This window comes from Tupaia chinensis, unplaced genomic scaffold (genome assembly GCF_000334495.1).
Source record: "Tupaia chinensis unplaced genomic scaffold, TupChi_1.0 Scaffold138665_1, whole genome shotgun sequence".
NCBI lineage: Eukaryota > Metazoa > Chordata > Mammalia > Scandentia > Tupaiidae > Tupaia > Tupaia belangeri.
The window spans coordinates 1,367,212-1,382,346 of NW_006198557.1; the positions used below are offsets into that span (position 1 = coordinate 1,367,212).

At 51.3% G+C, this 15,135-nt stretch overlaps 1 protein-coding gene across 1 annotated transcript in view; it reads right to left on the reverse strand.

Annotated features, from left to right (window-relative positions):
- LOC102477658 (complement C3) overlaps positions 1-15,135 on the reverse strand; it is a gene marked incomplete in the record, with an annotated part of 38,374 nt that overhangs the window by 5,691 nt on the left and 17,548 nt on the right. The window contains 10 exon segments of the mRNA XM_014592864.2: positions 1,192-1,237; positions 2,947-3,037; positions 5,246-5,305; positions 6,308-6,466; positions 6,574-6,740; positions 9,655-9,808; positions 9,923-10,018; positions 12,280-12,448; positions 12,647-12,719; positions 14,828-15,031. Of these exon segments, the coding sequence (XP_014448350.1) occupies positions 1,192-1,237; positions 2,947-3,037; positions 5,246-5,305; positions 6,308-6,466; positions 6,574-6,740; positions 9,655-9,808; positions 9,923-10,018; positions 12,280-12,448; positions 12,647-12,719; positions 14,828-15,031 (1,219 nt within the window).

The window sequence follows — 15,135 nt, forward strand, 5'->3', positions numbered from 1 at the left end:
ACGGCTCAGCATGAGCAGCTGGGGGTCTACATTACCTGTTTGAGGTCTTCCAGACTGGGGTAGAAGCCGGTGAGCAGAGAGACCTCTATGATGGTCATCGTGGCATCTTGTTTGCCCAGGAACCTGGAATTCCACAGCCTCTGTCTTCCTTCTGCCCTCCCTGCCGCTCTCCCATGTTCCCGGCTGCTTGGACTAGTGCAGTAGCCTTCTCCTGCCTTCCTGTCTCCTCTGCCGCATCAACATAGAGCTTTCCCATGCAGAAATCTGATATGTCACCTCCTTGCTCGAAGGACTAATGCCTTGGGGCCAGGTGGCATGGTGGTTAAGGCGCTGGACTCCCACATGACCAGTTGTGGTTTGAATCCTGGACCTGGTGGCTTGCTTTTCTCATTTTTCCTGTCTCTCTGATCAAATTTTAAAGTAATAACAATACATAAAATTAAATAAGTAAATTATTTTAGGGACCAGCAAGTGGCGTGATGGTTAGGGGTACTGGACTCCCACATGGCTGACTGTGGTTCAAGTCCTGGACCTGGTGGCTTGCTTTCTCACCCTCTCTCTCTCTCTGTCTCTGTCTGGTCAAATTTAAATAAGTAAATAAATAAATAAAGCTAAATAAAATAATGATTTAATTTAATTTTATTTATTTATTTTAATTTGACCAGAGAGGTACAGAATGAGAGAAAGCAAGAGAGAGGGAAAATGAGAAAGCAAGCCACCAGGTCTGGGTCTCGAACCATGCAGTTGGCCATGTGGGATCCAGTTGCCTTAACCACCGCACCACCAGCTGGCCCTCCTTTGCCACTGTTGGTCGGAGTTGTCAGCTTACATTCATTTTGGGCGATCAGTTATTGTCTATCTCCCCTGAAGGACCAGGAGCTTCACCAGGGCTGGGAGAGGCCGCTGTGCTCCAAGCTACGGCCCTGGTCCCCGGGGGAGCCTGGCACACGGGACATGCTCAGTATACGTTTGTATCTGGGGCGCACCTGGGCAAGGCATCTGGGTCATGCTGCATGTCGGCTGCTGCAGAGAGCCCATCGTGCGGATGGCAGGGTGGCTAGGCCAGTGAGGTGGGGACAGGCACGGGTGGGTTTCCCCCTCCATTCCATGCACAGGAAGGGTCACCAAGGACTCTGGGTACCAGGGAGTGCCCCCCCCTTCTAACCCAGCCCAAGACCCAGGTGGCCTGACCTTGTTTCCATCCGGAGCCGGTAGGTCTCCTTTCCCTTTTTACTCTCTGTAGAGAAAAAGCAGGAATATACAGGCTGGATTGCACAGTGGTTAAGCGCAGAGTCTCTGGAGTCAGATTCTTGGGTTCAACTCTTGCTGCTGCCACTGTGTGACTTGGGCAGGTGGCTAAATCTCTCTGTGCCTCTATTTTCTCATCTCTAAATGAAGATGATAATATTCCCAGCCCGGGACCAGCAGATGGTGTAATGGCTATGTCACTGGACTCCCATGTAGTCGACTGCAGTTTGAGTCCTGGACCTGGTGGCTTAAAAATCATGCCAGGCGCGTGTGCGTGCGTGTCCAAGGTCCTGAGAGGAGAATGGAGAAGGGATTGTGGTGTGGCCATCCCCCCTGGGGGGGTGATTTCTCGCTTTCTCTCTGTCTCTCTGTCTTTCTGGTGAGCGCACGCGCCCTATAGCAAAAACCTCTCCAAAAAGGAAAAAAAGTAAAGCGGTTAACATGGTGATCGATCAGAGCTTTGTAAACATCAGGTATTATTATTGTTATTATTATTAAAAAAGAAAGAGGAAGACAAGAAAGGGGATGGAGGAGGGAGAAGGAGGAGAAGAGAGAGGAGAACAGGATACAGGGTCAAGAAGAAAACAGGGCGACCAGCAGGTGGCATGGTGGTTAAAGTGCTGGACACTCCCACATGGCCGACTGTGGTTCGAGTCCTGAACCTGGTGGCTTGCTTTCTCACTTTCCTTCTCTCACTGTGTCTCTCTTTCTGGTCATATTAATAATAAATGAATGAATAAATAAAAATAAAATAAATATTTTTTTTTAAAAAAGAAGAAAATAGAGTGAAGAAAAGTAAGAAGATGAAGGGGAAAGAGAAGAGGAGGAGAAAGAAGGAGAAAGTGTCAGAAACAAAGCCTTGGTTACTTTGGAAAAAAATTATTTAATTTCATTTGTCTTTACTATTATTACTATTATTATTTATTTTTGAGAGGTTTTCGCTATAGGGCACGTGCGCTCGCCAGACAGACAGAGAGAGACATAGAGACAGAAAGCGAGAAATCACGCCCCGGGGGGATGGTCACGCCGCAATCCCTTGTCCTCCATTCTCCTCTCGGGATCTTGGGCACGCCCACACACGCGCCCGGCGTGAGTTTTAAGCCACCAGGTCTGGGACGCGAACCGTGGTCGACTACGTGGGAGGGCAGCGACATAGCCATTACGCTAACTGCTGGTTTCAATTACTGTAATTTTAATTTGACTAGAGAGAGACAGAGAGAGAGAGAGAAAAGGAAAGTGAGAAAGCAAGATGCCAGGTCCTGCTGGCGAACCGTGGTTAACCATATGGTAGAATCCAGTGCCTTTAATCACTACGCCACCTGCTGGTCATCCTTGGTCACTTTTAGTCCCTAAAGTCCTGGGACTGGTGAGACTTGCTGCTCCTACCATCAGAATGAGGACCCAAGGGCAGTATCCTCTCCCCTCTTGGGTATCCCCAAACTGGGGTCATCTCCAAAGCCCTGACCATAGTCCAGTCCTCATCACCTCCTTCAGGACCAAAGCTTTCCTCTCCCACTGGTATCCTCTACAGTCTGTTTCTCCAAGACCAGAGGGAGCTCTGCAAACCTGTCCTAGGTCACGTCCCTCCCCTGCCTAGAACCATCCGTGGCTCCCACTTTACTCAGAGCTCGCTAATGGGTGTGGAATGACGGAACCCCGCAGGCAATGTTCGCAGGGCATCCCGGGGCCCGGGCTCACCTTCCAAGTCACTGCTGAGAGTCACGTTCAGGTGGAACAGGTTGCAGACGTTCTCCCAGGCCTCGGGGGACCTGTGGTACATGGTCAAGATCTGCCAGGGCAGGAAAGAGGGGTGTCAGAGCCCATCCCACCCACTCCGTGTTCTCTTCACCCCAGTCCTTGGCGTCTCAGGTCTCTGCCCATGTGAGGGACTCACTGCAAAACTTGCCTCTCTCAATTCTTCTTATTATTTTTTTTTAAGAATTATTCAGGGACCAGCAGGTGGTGTGGTGGTTAAGGCTCTGGACATTCCCATATGGCCAACCATGGTTCAAGTCCTGGACCTGGTAGCTTGCTTTCTCACTTTCTCTCTCTCTCTCTCTCTGTGTCTCTCTGGTCAGAATAAAATAAATAAATGAGTAAATAAAATTACAAATATTTAGAAAAAAAGAATTATTAATTTAATTTTATTTATCCTTTCATTTATTTTAATTTGACCAGAGAAAGAGAGAGAGAGAGAGAAAGTGTGAAAGCAAGCCACCAGGTCTGGCACTCAAACCGTAGTCGGCCATGTGGGAGTGTCCAGCACCTTAACCACCATGCTGCCTGCTGGTCCCCAACCTCCCTCAATTATTTTCTTTTCTTTTATTTTTAAATTTTTTAGAACTTTATGTATTTATTTTTAATTTGGCCAGAGAGGGACAGAGCAAGAAAGAGAGAGAAAGAGAAAGAGAAAGCCACCAGGTCCAGGACTTGAACTGCAGTCGACCATGTGGATGTCCAGAATTCTTAACCACCATGCCAACTACTGGTCTTTTTTTTTTTTTTTTTTTTTTTTTTTTTTGACGCGTTTTTTCTATAGGGCGTGTGGTGTGCGCTTACCAGAAAGACAGCAAGAGACAAGAGACAGAGAGACAGAAAGCGAGAAATCACCCCCCAGAAGGGATGGCCACACCACAATCCCTTCTCCTCCATTCTCCACTCAGGATCTTGAGCATGCACGCGCACACACACACGCAACTGGTGTGAGTTTTAAGCTGCTGGATCTGGGACTCGAACCATGGTTGACTCTGTGGGAGTCCAGTGATATAACCATTAAGCCATCTGCTGATCCTGCCTCCCTCGGTTATTAGGTGCAGTGGCCAGAACTGACTCTAGAGTCTAGACCAGTTCTAAATAACGGAACTTTCTAGAAGGATGGAAGATGGTCTCTGCATTGTTCAATACAGCAACCACTAGCTACATGTGACTATTGCTTTAATGGGGCTGGCAGGGGACGTGGTGGTGAAGGCACTGAACTCCCACATGGCCGATGGTGGTTCGAGTCCTGAACCTGGTGGCTTGCTTTTTCACTCTCATTCTCTCTCTCTCTGGTCAAATTAAAAAGTAATGGGAACCAGCAGTTAGCGTAATGGCTATGTCGCTGGACTCCCACGTAGTCGACCGTGGTTCGCGTCCCAGACCCGGTGGCTTAAAACTCACACCGGGCGTGTGTGTACCCAAGATCCCGAGAGGAGAATGGAGGAGAAGGGATTGCGGCGTGACCATCCCCCGGGGGGGTGATTTCTTGCTTTCTGTCTCTATGTCTCTGTCTGTCTGGCGAGCGCATGCGCCCTATAGCAAAAACCTCTCCAAAGGAAAAATAAATTAAAAAGTGATAATAATGGGGCCAGCAGATTGCATAGTGGTTACATCATTGGACTCCCACATGGCCAACTGCAGTTTAAGTCCTGGACCCGGTGGCTTGAAAATCATGCTGAGTGCGTGTATGTGCGTGCCCAAGATCCCAGGAGCAAATAGAAAAGAGATTGCAGTGTGGCCATCCCCCACGGGAGGTGATTTCTCACTTTCCCTCTCCATGTCTCTGTTTTTCTCTCGCTGCCAAGTGCATGTGCTCTATGGCAAAAACTTGTAAAAAAAATAAAAAAGGTTGAATTTTTAAATTCTAGAAAAAAAAGATTTGTTAAATTATTATTATTATTATTTTTGAAGAGGTTTTTGCTATAGGGCGTGTGTGCTTGCCAGAAAGACAGAGAGAGACAGAGAGACAGAAAGCGAGAAATCACCCCCCAGGGGGGATGGCCACGCCGCAATCCCTTCTCCTCCATTCTCCTCTCAGGATCTTGGGCACGCACGCACATGTGCCCAGAATGAGTTTAAGCTACCAGGTTTGGGACGCGAACTGCGGTCAGACACATGGGAGTCCAGTGAGATAGCCATTATGCCATCTGCTGGTTTCATACAGTGCTGTTTCCTTCCCAGCCACCCAGCCTATGTTCCAACAGCCCGGGCAGACCAAGACAGACAGAACCAGACCTACCGAGATGGTGCCTTTCCCAGTGCCACTGGCTTCAATGAGTATCTCATCCTGGGCCAGGAACTGGAGGGACAGAGAAGAGGATTCCAGGTGGTCAGGCAAACACACAAGTGTGGGGGTCCCCGTCATTTCCCCAACTTGGGATCTGGGGATTGTCACTCTCCTCTCCCCATGTGGACTCAACACTAGTTCAAGTCCCAGACCTGGCGGCTTGCTTTCTCATTTTCTCTGTCTTTCAGTCCTTCTCTGATCAAATTAAAATAAGTAAATAAATAAAGTTAAATAAAAGTATTCTTTTTAAAAAAGAGATGTTTTGCTATAGGGTGCATGTACTCACTAGAGAGACAGAGGGATAGAAAGCAAGAAATCACCCCCAGGGGGGATGGCCACTCCACAATCCTTTCTCCTCTATTCTCCTCTTGGGATTTTGGGCACACACGCACAGGTGCCCAGCGTGAGTTTCAAGCCACCAGGTCCGGGATTAGAACTACAATTAACTACGTAGGAATCCAGCGACATAGCCATTACGCCATCTGCTGGTCCCTCATGTCTTTGTTTCTTTTTAGATTGTGTGTGTTTCCTGAGGACAAAGACCACCAGTTTCACAACGCACCCCCAGTGTCTGGGAGGGAGATTGGCAGGTCACGGTCGGGCAATGTCTGGGAACTGTATTGACAATATAACCAAGTCCCCAGCACCTATAAGGTCATCTCAGGAGAGACATAACTTTTTTTTTTTTTTTAGAGCTTTTTGCCATAGGGCATGTATGCTTGCCAGAGAGACAGAGAGAGACAAAGAGACAGGAAGCGAGAAATCACCCCCCTGGGGGGATGGCCACGCCGCAATCCCTTCTCCTCCATTCTCCTCTCGGGATCTTGGGCATGCACGCACACGCGCCCGGCATGAGTTTTAAGCCACCGGGTCCGGGACGCGAACCGCGGTCGACTACGTGGGAGTCCAGCGACATAGCCATTACGCTAACTGCTGGTTCCCCAGAGACATATCTCTTGACCTCACCTCCCGTGCCGCCCCTGGGTGGACTTCCAGTCTGCTGAGGAACCGTACCTTTGCTGAGCGCTGCTGGTAAGCGTTGCTATGATCGATGTGCCACCCCACGTTTAAGGCTCTCTTGGGGACTTGAAGCTGGACGTGGAGATCCTGGTCACCCTCGAAAGGGACAGCTTCGCGGTAGCGAGCCAGGGCTTCGAGGGCCACCACGGTGGTCTGGGTGTGCGGACGGGGGCCGCGGATCAGCACCACGGACAGCTCCAGGCAGCCCGCGGGCCGGCGCGTCAGCACCTCGGCCAACCCCACCTGCCGGGGCCCGTCACCTGCGTGGACTGGAAGCCTCCTCCCAGCTCGCGTTTCTGCAGGATCCACTTGGCGATGGCGTGCGTTTCGTTGTAATGACCCAGCTGCAGCTTCTGCAGCAGCGCGTAGGCTGTGGCCTCGATGATGTACAGGGCGCCCAGCGTGGGCTCTGGCCAGAACGTTTTGTCTAGAAGGAGGACAGCCGCCTTGTGGCCCACAGCTGGGCCCTCCCAGGGCAACCTGCCCTCTCTTGGTCATCCGGCCCGGTGTCGCTCATCTACCGTTTAACTGAGCACCTGCTTTAAGTAACGCCCTTGGGGCCAGCAGAGGGCGTGGCAGTTATGTCACTGGACTCCCACATGGCTAACCGGGGTTTGAGTCCCATACCCGGTGGCTTAAAACACACCGGGCACGTATGCGTGTATGCCCAAGATCCCAGGAAGAGAATGAAGGAGAAGGGGTTGCGGTGTGGCCATCCCCCCTGGAGGGTGATTTCTCACTTTTCGTCTCTCTCTCTTTCACCAGCGAGTGCATGTGCCCTCATGCAAAAACCTTCAAATTAAAAAAAATTATTTTATTTAACTTTATTTCTAATAATAATAATAATAATATTCTTTGATCAGACAGCAAAAGAGAGAGAGGGAAAGTGAGAAAGCAAGCCACCAGCAACAGGACTTGAACCGTGGTTGGCCATGTGGGAGTCCAGTGCCTTTAACCACCACTTCATCTGCCAGTCCTTAAAAACTGTTTTTAAAGAAGGGATGTCGTTTGCTGAGGTACTCCCCAGGAGACAGAACTCTATTTAGATAGAGATGGGGAAATCAAGGCTCAGTGAGGCTCCCCCAGGGCCCTCCAGTTCCATTGCAAGCAAGTCGTTTTTTTTTCCCTTTCTTTCATTCTCTCTTTCTTTTTAAAAATATTTTTGTTAGATGGCATATCCACTTGCTGGAGAGAGACAGAGAGGGAACGTGAGAAACCATCCCCTACCCCGGGGGGACGGCCACACCATAATCCTTTCTCCATTCTCCCCCCAGGGCACATAAGCACAGGAGCCTGGTGTGTTTTTCAAGCTGCCAGGTTCAGGACTCTAATCACTCGGCCATGTGGGATCCAGCTGCCTTAACCATCATGCCACCTGGCTGGCCCACAAGTTCTTTTTCTCTTTTTCTTTCTTTCCTTCCTTCCTTCCTTCCTTCCTTCCTTCCTTCCTTCCTTCCTTCCTTCCTTCCTTCCTTCCTTCCTTCCTTCCTTCCTTCTCCTCCTCCTCCTCTTCCTTCTTCCCCAATAGGCTTGCGTGCTTGTCAGAGAGACAAGGGCAGAAAGACAGGGACAGAGAACGCCCTGTTGTGTTGAGGTGTGGTCACACTGCAATCCCTTCTCTATTGCTCTGTCCTGTTGGGATTTTGAGCACAGTGAGAGAGAAAGTGACAAATCACCCCCTAGAGGGGATGGCCACTCCACAGTCCCTTCTTCTCCATTCTTCTCCTGGGATCTTGTGCATGCACACATACATGCCCGGCATGCTTTTGAAGCCCCCAGGTTCAGAGCTTGAACCACAGTCAGCCGTGTGGGAGTCCAGCAGTGTAACCACTCTGCTATCTGCTGGCCCCTCGGATTAATTTTCAATTTGCCATAGGGCACATGCACTCACCAGAGAGAGACAGGGGGAGAGAGAGAAAGTGAGAAAGTAAGCTGCCAGGTCTGGGACTCGAATCCCAGTCAGCCATGTGTAAGTCCAATGCTCTTAAGCACCACACCACCTATTGCCCCTCTGGTATTTTTTTTTTTAATGGATTGGTTTTTAAAAAGAATTATTTATTTATTTAATTCCATTTGTTGTTGTTATTATATTATTATTATTTTTATTTGACCAGAGAGAGAGAACGGGAAAAATAAGAAAGCAAGCTGCCAGGTCCGGGACTTGAACTGTGATTGGCCATGTGGAAATCTAGCACCTTTAACCACCGTGCCACCTGCCGGGCCCAATTATTATTTTTTAATTTGACAGAGAAAGAAAGAAGGAGAGAGAGAGAAAGACAAAGTGAGAAAGCAAGCCTCCAGATCCAGGACTTGAACCATGGTTGGCCATGTGGGAGACCATTGCCTTACTCACCGTACCACCTGACAGCCCCCTGGTGTATTTTTTAAGCTACCGGGTCTGGGATTCCAACTGTGGCTGGCCATGTGGGATCCAGCTGCCTTAACCACCAGGGTGGTGTGGTGGTTCCAGGCATGTTCTTCTACGTCTCTTCATTCAACTTGGGGAATGCAGAAGATGGGCCCCGGGGGAGATGAGATCGGGCAGGCCACGGGAGGCAGGCCACGGGAGGCAGCCCCCTCGATCACCCACGTTTACAGGCGTCTCTTGTCTTTGACCACACCAAGCACTCTTGTCCGCCTCAGGGCGTTTCCGGGTGCTGCTTGCTGCCTGTTCTTGGCGTAGCTTGGCCTTCCACACTGGTATGTCTTCCCATTGTTCATCCCAGCCCTCCGATCAACCGCCCTCCCCTCACCGTCCCTCACGCCCACCTTCCAGCTGTCATCTCAGCTTATCCTAACTGGTAATTACATCCACCTGGCTCTCTTTGCCCACTCCCCCTAGGAACGCTGGAACCCTTGAGTGCAGACATTATATCAATCTCGTTCTTCTTGGGACCAGCCGGTGGCATGGTGCTAAGGCAGCTGGATCCTACATGGCTGCCTGTGCAGTTCAAATCCTGGGCCTGGGGGCTTGACAATCATGCCAGGAGCATGTGTATGTGTGCACAAAATCCCGAGAGGAGAATGGAGGAGAATGGATTGTAGTGTGGCCATCCTCCAGTGGAGGGGAGGGTGATTTCTCACTCTCCCTGTCTCTCTCTCTCTCTGGTGAGTGCACATGCCCTATGGAAAGACCGAATAAACAAACACACATACATATACGGCTCATCTTGGTCTCTCAGGGTCCGAGCTGAAGAGCTGGGACAAAGCAGGTGCTCAGTAAATGCTACGTGATGACTCACAGGTTACCCGACTTTAGACCCACTCCTCAGCCCCCCAGCCCACCAGGGTTCCCGAGACTGCAGCTCACACACAGTCGGTTAAGAAGTGCCCCTACCCACCATAGCTGGCAAAGCTGTCCAGGCGGTCATTGGCGTGGGGACTGTCTGCCAGGGCCAGTGCATAGGAGATGATAGTGATGGCAAAAGTGGTATTAATATTGGGGAGCTGTCTCTCCAGGAAGCCGCGGGCTCGCTCAATGCTGGTCAGAAAATTCTAGAAGGTCGGAGGGAGGTGAGGGCAGAAAAGAGGTCGAGGAGTTAGAAGAGAGGGTTGCACAGGGTGATGAGGGTGCAGAGGCAGGTCCAGCCCTCATCCATGGGGTCCTACCGGTATCTTCGGGGAGCAGATCTCCTTCCCTTCATGCAGGGCGATCAGGACCAGAGCTGTGAGGGAGATGTTCCCCTCGGAGCCTTGGTAGCCACCCTGTGAATGCAGAGCCATGCCCGTGACCCCCTCCGCATCTTGGGGACGCCCTTCCCAGCCTCCCCTGCCCAACCAGAGGTGCTCGGCTCAGGCTTGGATGATGCCAGAGGTGGGATGGGGAGAGACGGGGAGAGCTCTCTCGGGGTCTGCCCACCAGCAAACGCTAACAGCTCCAGGCCCAGCTACCGCGATGCAGCAGCAACGCAGGTGCCCTGACTGCAAGACGGAAGGACATACGGCTGGTGGCAGGTTTGAATCCCTGGGTCAACTCGGAGACGCACTGGAGGCCTGAGGAGCATGGTACTGTGGCATGCTAAGGCTTTGTCAGAGGTCTCTGTCTCTCCCTCTCTTTCTCATGTGCATGCATGTGTCATCTATCATCATCATCATCATTTAAAAAGAATGGAGGAGGGACCAGCAGGTGGAGTGGTGGTTAAGGCGCTGAACACTCCCACATGGCTGACCACGGTTTGAGTCCTGGACCTGGTGGCTTGCTTTTTCACTTTCCCTTTTTCTCTCTCTCTCTCTGTGTCTCTCTCTGGTCAAATTAAAATAAAATGAATGAATAAAAGTAAATAAATATATATTTTTTTAAATGTGCAACCTGCAAAAAAAAAAAAAGAAAAAAGAATGAAGGAGAAGGCATAGCAATCCCACCTGGGGGACCGATTTCTCACTTTGTGTCTCTCTGTCTCTCACTGTCTCTCTGGTGAGTGCATGCGCCCTATAGCAAAAATCCCTCTAAAAAATAATTAAAATAATTAAAGGGGCCAGCAGGTGGTGTAGTGGTTAGGGCACTAGACTTCTACATGGTGAACCGTGGTTCGAGTCCTGGACCTGGTGGCTTGCTTTCTCACTTTCCTTCTCTCACTCTCTTTCACTCTGCTCCTCTCTGGTCAAATCAAAATGAATAAATAATGAAAGAATGTGAAATCGTTCTAAAAAAAGGTTTTAAATAATTAAAATAATAATAAATACAATGAAATAAAATAATTTGGGGGTGGGGGACCAGCAGTTGGTGTAATGGCTATGTCGCTGGACTCCCATGTAGTCGACCACAGTTCGAGTCCTGGACCCAGTGGCTTAAACTCATTCCGGGCGCATGTGCGTGTATGCCCAAGATCCTGAGAGGAGAACGGAGGAGAAGGGATTGCGGCGTGGTCATCCCCCCTGGGGGGTGATTTTTCACTTTCTGTCTCTCTGTCTCTCTCTGTCTTTCTGGCGAGCACACGGGCACTATAGCAAAAACTTGTCCAAAAAAAGAAAAAAAAATTTTAATTTCTCTCCACTCCCTCAGCTCTGGCCCTCCCCTCTTGTATGGAGTTGGAAGTGTTGCCCCAAATTCATATTCCCCGAGAGCCTCTTGATGCTATCTTGTTTGAAAATAGGGTCTTTACAGGTATAATACGTTATGAGGAGGTTGTAGAGGATTTGTGGGGGCCCTAAATCCCATGCCAGGTGTCGTTGTAGGAAGGCCATGTAGAGCTGATGGCGGTGCTGACGTAAAGCGGGACCCTCTGTGTGAAGCTGACCCACATGGGAAAGTGGCCAGCCTGTGTCCAGAGACCTTCCAGAGAATAAAGATATTATTATTGTTGTTGTTGTTCTAGAGAGGATTTTTGCTATAGGGCATGTGCATTTGCCAGGGAGACACAGAGAGAGACACAGAGAGAGAAAATAAGAAATCACCCCCCAGGTGGGATGGCCACACCACAATCCCTTCTCCTCCATTCTCCTCTTGGGATCTTGGGCACGCACATGTGTCTGGTGTGAGTTTAAGCCACCAGATCCAGGACTCGAACTGCAGTCAAGTACATGGGAGTCCAGTGACACAGCCATTATGCCAGCTGCTAGTCCTCCAAGCATGAGTTTCTAACTGCCAGGTCTGAGACTTGAACCACAGTCGGCCATGTGGGAGTCTAGCGCTTTAACCACCAGGCCACCTGCTGACTTCATTATTGTTATTTTTAGAAAAGGAAGGCCATGCGGGCCTGGCCTTGCAGACTTATGGTTAAGGAAGCCCAATCCCGTGCTCAGTCACGTGGGACCCGGCTGCCCACCAGCTGACGTGGGAGCAAGGAGGAGCTCCGTCCGATGCCCCGCGCCTTGTCCCCAGGCTGGAGAGAGGTGGCCTTAGACACTGACCCTTTGTTCCTTCAGTCTCTTGTCTACCCGAGAGCGGATCAGGGGCTTGAACTTCCCACGAGAGCAGGGATCCCTGGGTCTTGTTCAAATGGCCCAGGCAGGGGGACAGCAGGTACCTGCATGGATGACATGACCACGGGGCCCAGCTCCAGGAAGCTCCCATCCACCATCTGCCTGTTGGTGATGAGCCAGTCGGCCATGGTGCAGAGATCGGACTTCTTCATTGTGTCAGCCATCACCGTGGAGTAAGCCAGCGCTGAGACCCGGAACACGTAGCTTGTGAGCCTGTGGGGGGGGGGTGTGTGTGACAGCTGGGAACAGCTCTGGGACAGGGTGTCTACACTCCAGAGGAGTCCAGACTGGCCACCAGCCGGGGGCCACCCATCCGAACACCCTTTCAGTGTGGCTGCCCCTGGGTTGTCCAGGCCTGGGTTGGGCCCGCGGGCTTCCACAGTGGCAGTGGAGTGACAGGGTCCCCCTCACCAGGTGCTGCCTATGTTCGTGGAGGTGTGGTAGGCGCCGTCTCGCCTTCGGTATTTCAGCATCTGAGTGAAACCTGGGGGACGGAGGGAGCAGGGCTTGCAGGGAGAGCTGGCAGGTGCAGCCCAGAGGACGCCGTCATCCACAGATGCCCTATGGAGGCTTCAGGACCACGGCCTGGCCGTGACTAAGGAAGACCTGGCATGCCATTGTATCTGTCTGGAAGTACCCCACATTGGGGAGTCACCCCGAACGTGACGTTTACAGGGACCACAGAAGGTGTTGTCCAGGAATGTCCTGAAGAAGGGATAGTCTGAGGGGCCTTGCATGGAGGTTTTCTTTTTTCTTTTTTGAGAGATTTTTGCTATAAGGTGCGTGTGCTTCCCAGAGAAACAGAGAGATAGAAAGTAAAAACTCACACCCCCGGGGGGGATGGCTGCACTGCAATCCCTTCTCCTCCATCCTCCTTTCAGGATTTTTTTTTTTTTTTGGAGAGGTTTTGCTATAGGGCGCGTGCGCTTGCCAGAAAGACAGAGACAGAGAGACAGAAAGCGAGAAATCACCCCCCAGAGGGCATGGCCACGCCGCAATCCCTTCTCCTCCATTCTCCTCTCGGGATCTTGGGCACGCACGCACATGTGCCTGGCGTGAGTTTCAAGTCACCAGGTCTGGGACTTGAACTGTAGGGTTGGCCATGTTAGATTGGACTGCCTTGACCACTAGACCACAGAGCTAGCCCCCTACATGGAATTTTTTGTGGTTGTTGTTACTTCTCGGGTATAAATTTGGGGTCTCTGTGTGTCTGTGTCACCCAGGAGACATTACTCCTGGGTGTAACCTTGAAGGGACCTTTCTCAGTTATCTTCTCAGGGAGGGGGGTACGATTTGTGTGTGTCACCGGAGATGACAGTGTCTGAGTGACCTGGGCAATTACTATTGGAGAGAACTTGGGCGGGGAGTTGGAGTCTGTGTATAAAGATGAAGAAGCCTCCGGCCAGCAGGTGGTGTGGTGGTTAAGGTGTTGGAATTTCCACATGGCCCACTGCGATTCGAGTCCCGAAACTGGCGGTTTGCTTTCTCACTCTCCCTCTCTCTGTCTCTCTGTCTTTCTCTGGCAAAACTCGTGAAAAATAAATTAAAAGAAAAGAAAAAAAGATGAAGAAGCGTCAGCATCCAGATCAATTTGGGGGTCTCTGTCTGGATCTGATCAGGGGCATCCTCCTCTGGTTGTTCCCTGGGGGGAGGGGTTGGCTGTAACTTGACCCACGTTCAGGTATAATCAAGAGACACCCCATAGGGGAACCAGCAGTTAGCGTAATGGCTATGTCGCTGGACTCCCACGTAGTCGACCGTGGTTCGCGTCTCGGACCCGGTGGCTTAAATCTCACGCCGGGCGTGTGTGCGTGCGTGCGTGCCCAAGATCCCGAGAGGAGAATGGAGGAGAAGGGATTGCGGCGTGGCCATGCCCTCTGGGGGGTGATTTCTCGCTTTCTGTCTCTATGTCTCTGTCTGTCTGGCGAGCGCACGCGCCCTATAGCGAAAACCTCTCCAAAAAAAAAAAAAAGAGGCACCCCATGGGATTATTCTGGGGGTTGTCACCCATACATTCCCCAGAAGTGTAAGAGGGTGAAATAGAGAACAGTGACAGCATCGGGGCTTAACGCTTCCTAGGGGGGTGGCTGCTACTTAGAGGGAGTCTCTTGTCAGACTAGCTTGGAGAGGGGCTGGGATTCAGGGGCATCTCTGGGCTGCAGTTTAGGGGTGCTCTGGGATAACTTGTGTCATGTTGCAGCCTGGTGGGGGTCAGAATTTGGGCATTTTTTAAATAGAGATTTTTGCTATAGGGTGCCTGTGCTTGCTGGAGAAACAGAGAAAGACAGAAAGTAAGAAATCACCCCCCAAGATGGTCACACTGCAATCCCTTCTCCATTCTTCCCTCGGGATTCTGGGCACACGGGAACCTGTGCCTGGCATGAGTTTTAAGCCACCAGGTCTGGGACTCGAACCGTGGACGACTACAGTTAGACTACGTAGGAGTCCAGCGAAGTAACCATTATGCCATCTGCTGGTCCCAAGTTTGGGCATTTTTATCCCGGTAGTCCTGCGGGGGCTTCCTTCAACTCTGGGGCACCCCAGCCACCCTTCCGGACAGCCCCCGGTTGTCACCCTTGTCGACGTCCTCACCGGCGACAATGTTGTTGGTCACTTCGTCCCGGCGCTCCACCCCGATCTTGTCCCACTGGCCCGTGGAATCCAGGTAGCGAGTCAGGATGACGACCTGCGCCAGCATGCTCAGCGTCTGCTCGGGGCAGCCGGTTGGGAGCCTCACCAGTCGCCACATTTCTCTGGGTGTCAGGCTGCCCAGGATGGTCTCCCCAAGGATGTCACCTGGCAAGTGACAGGGCCAGGTCACCTCGGGAGTGGCCTGAGCCATCAGGGTTTCCTATTGACCAGACAGGCCCCGCCCACCTTCGCGGCTCCCCCCACACCCG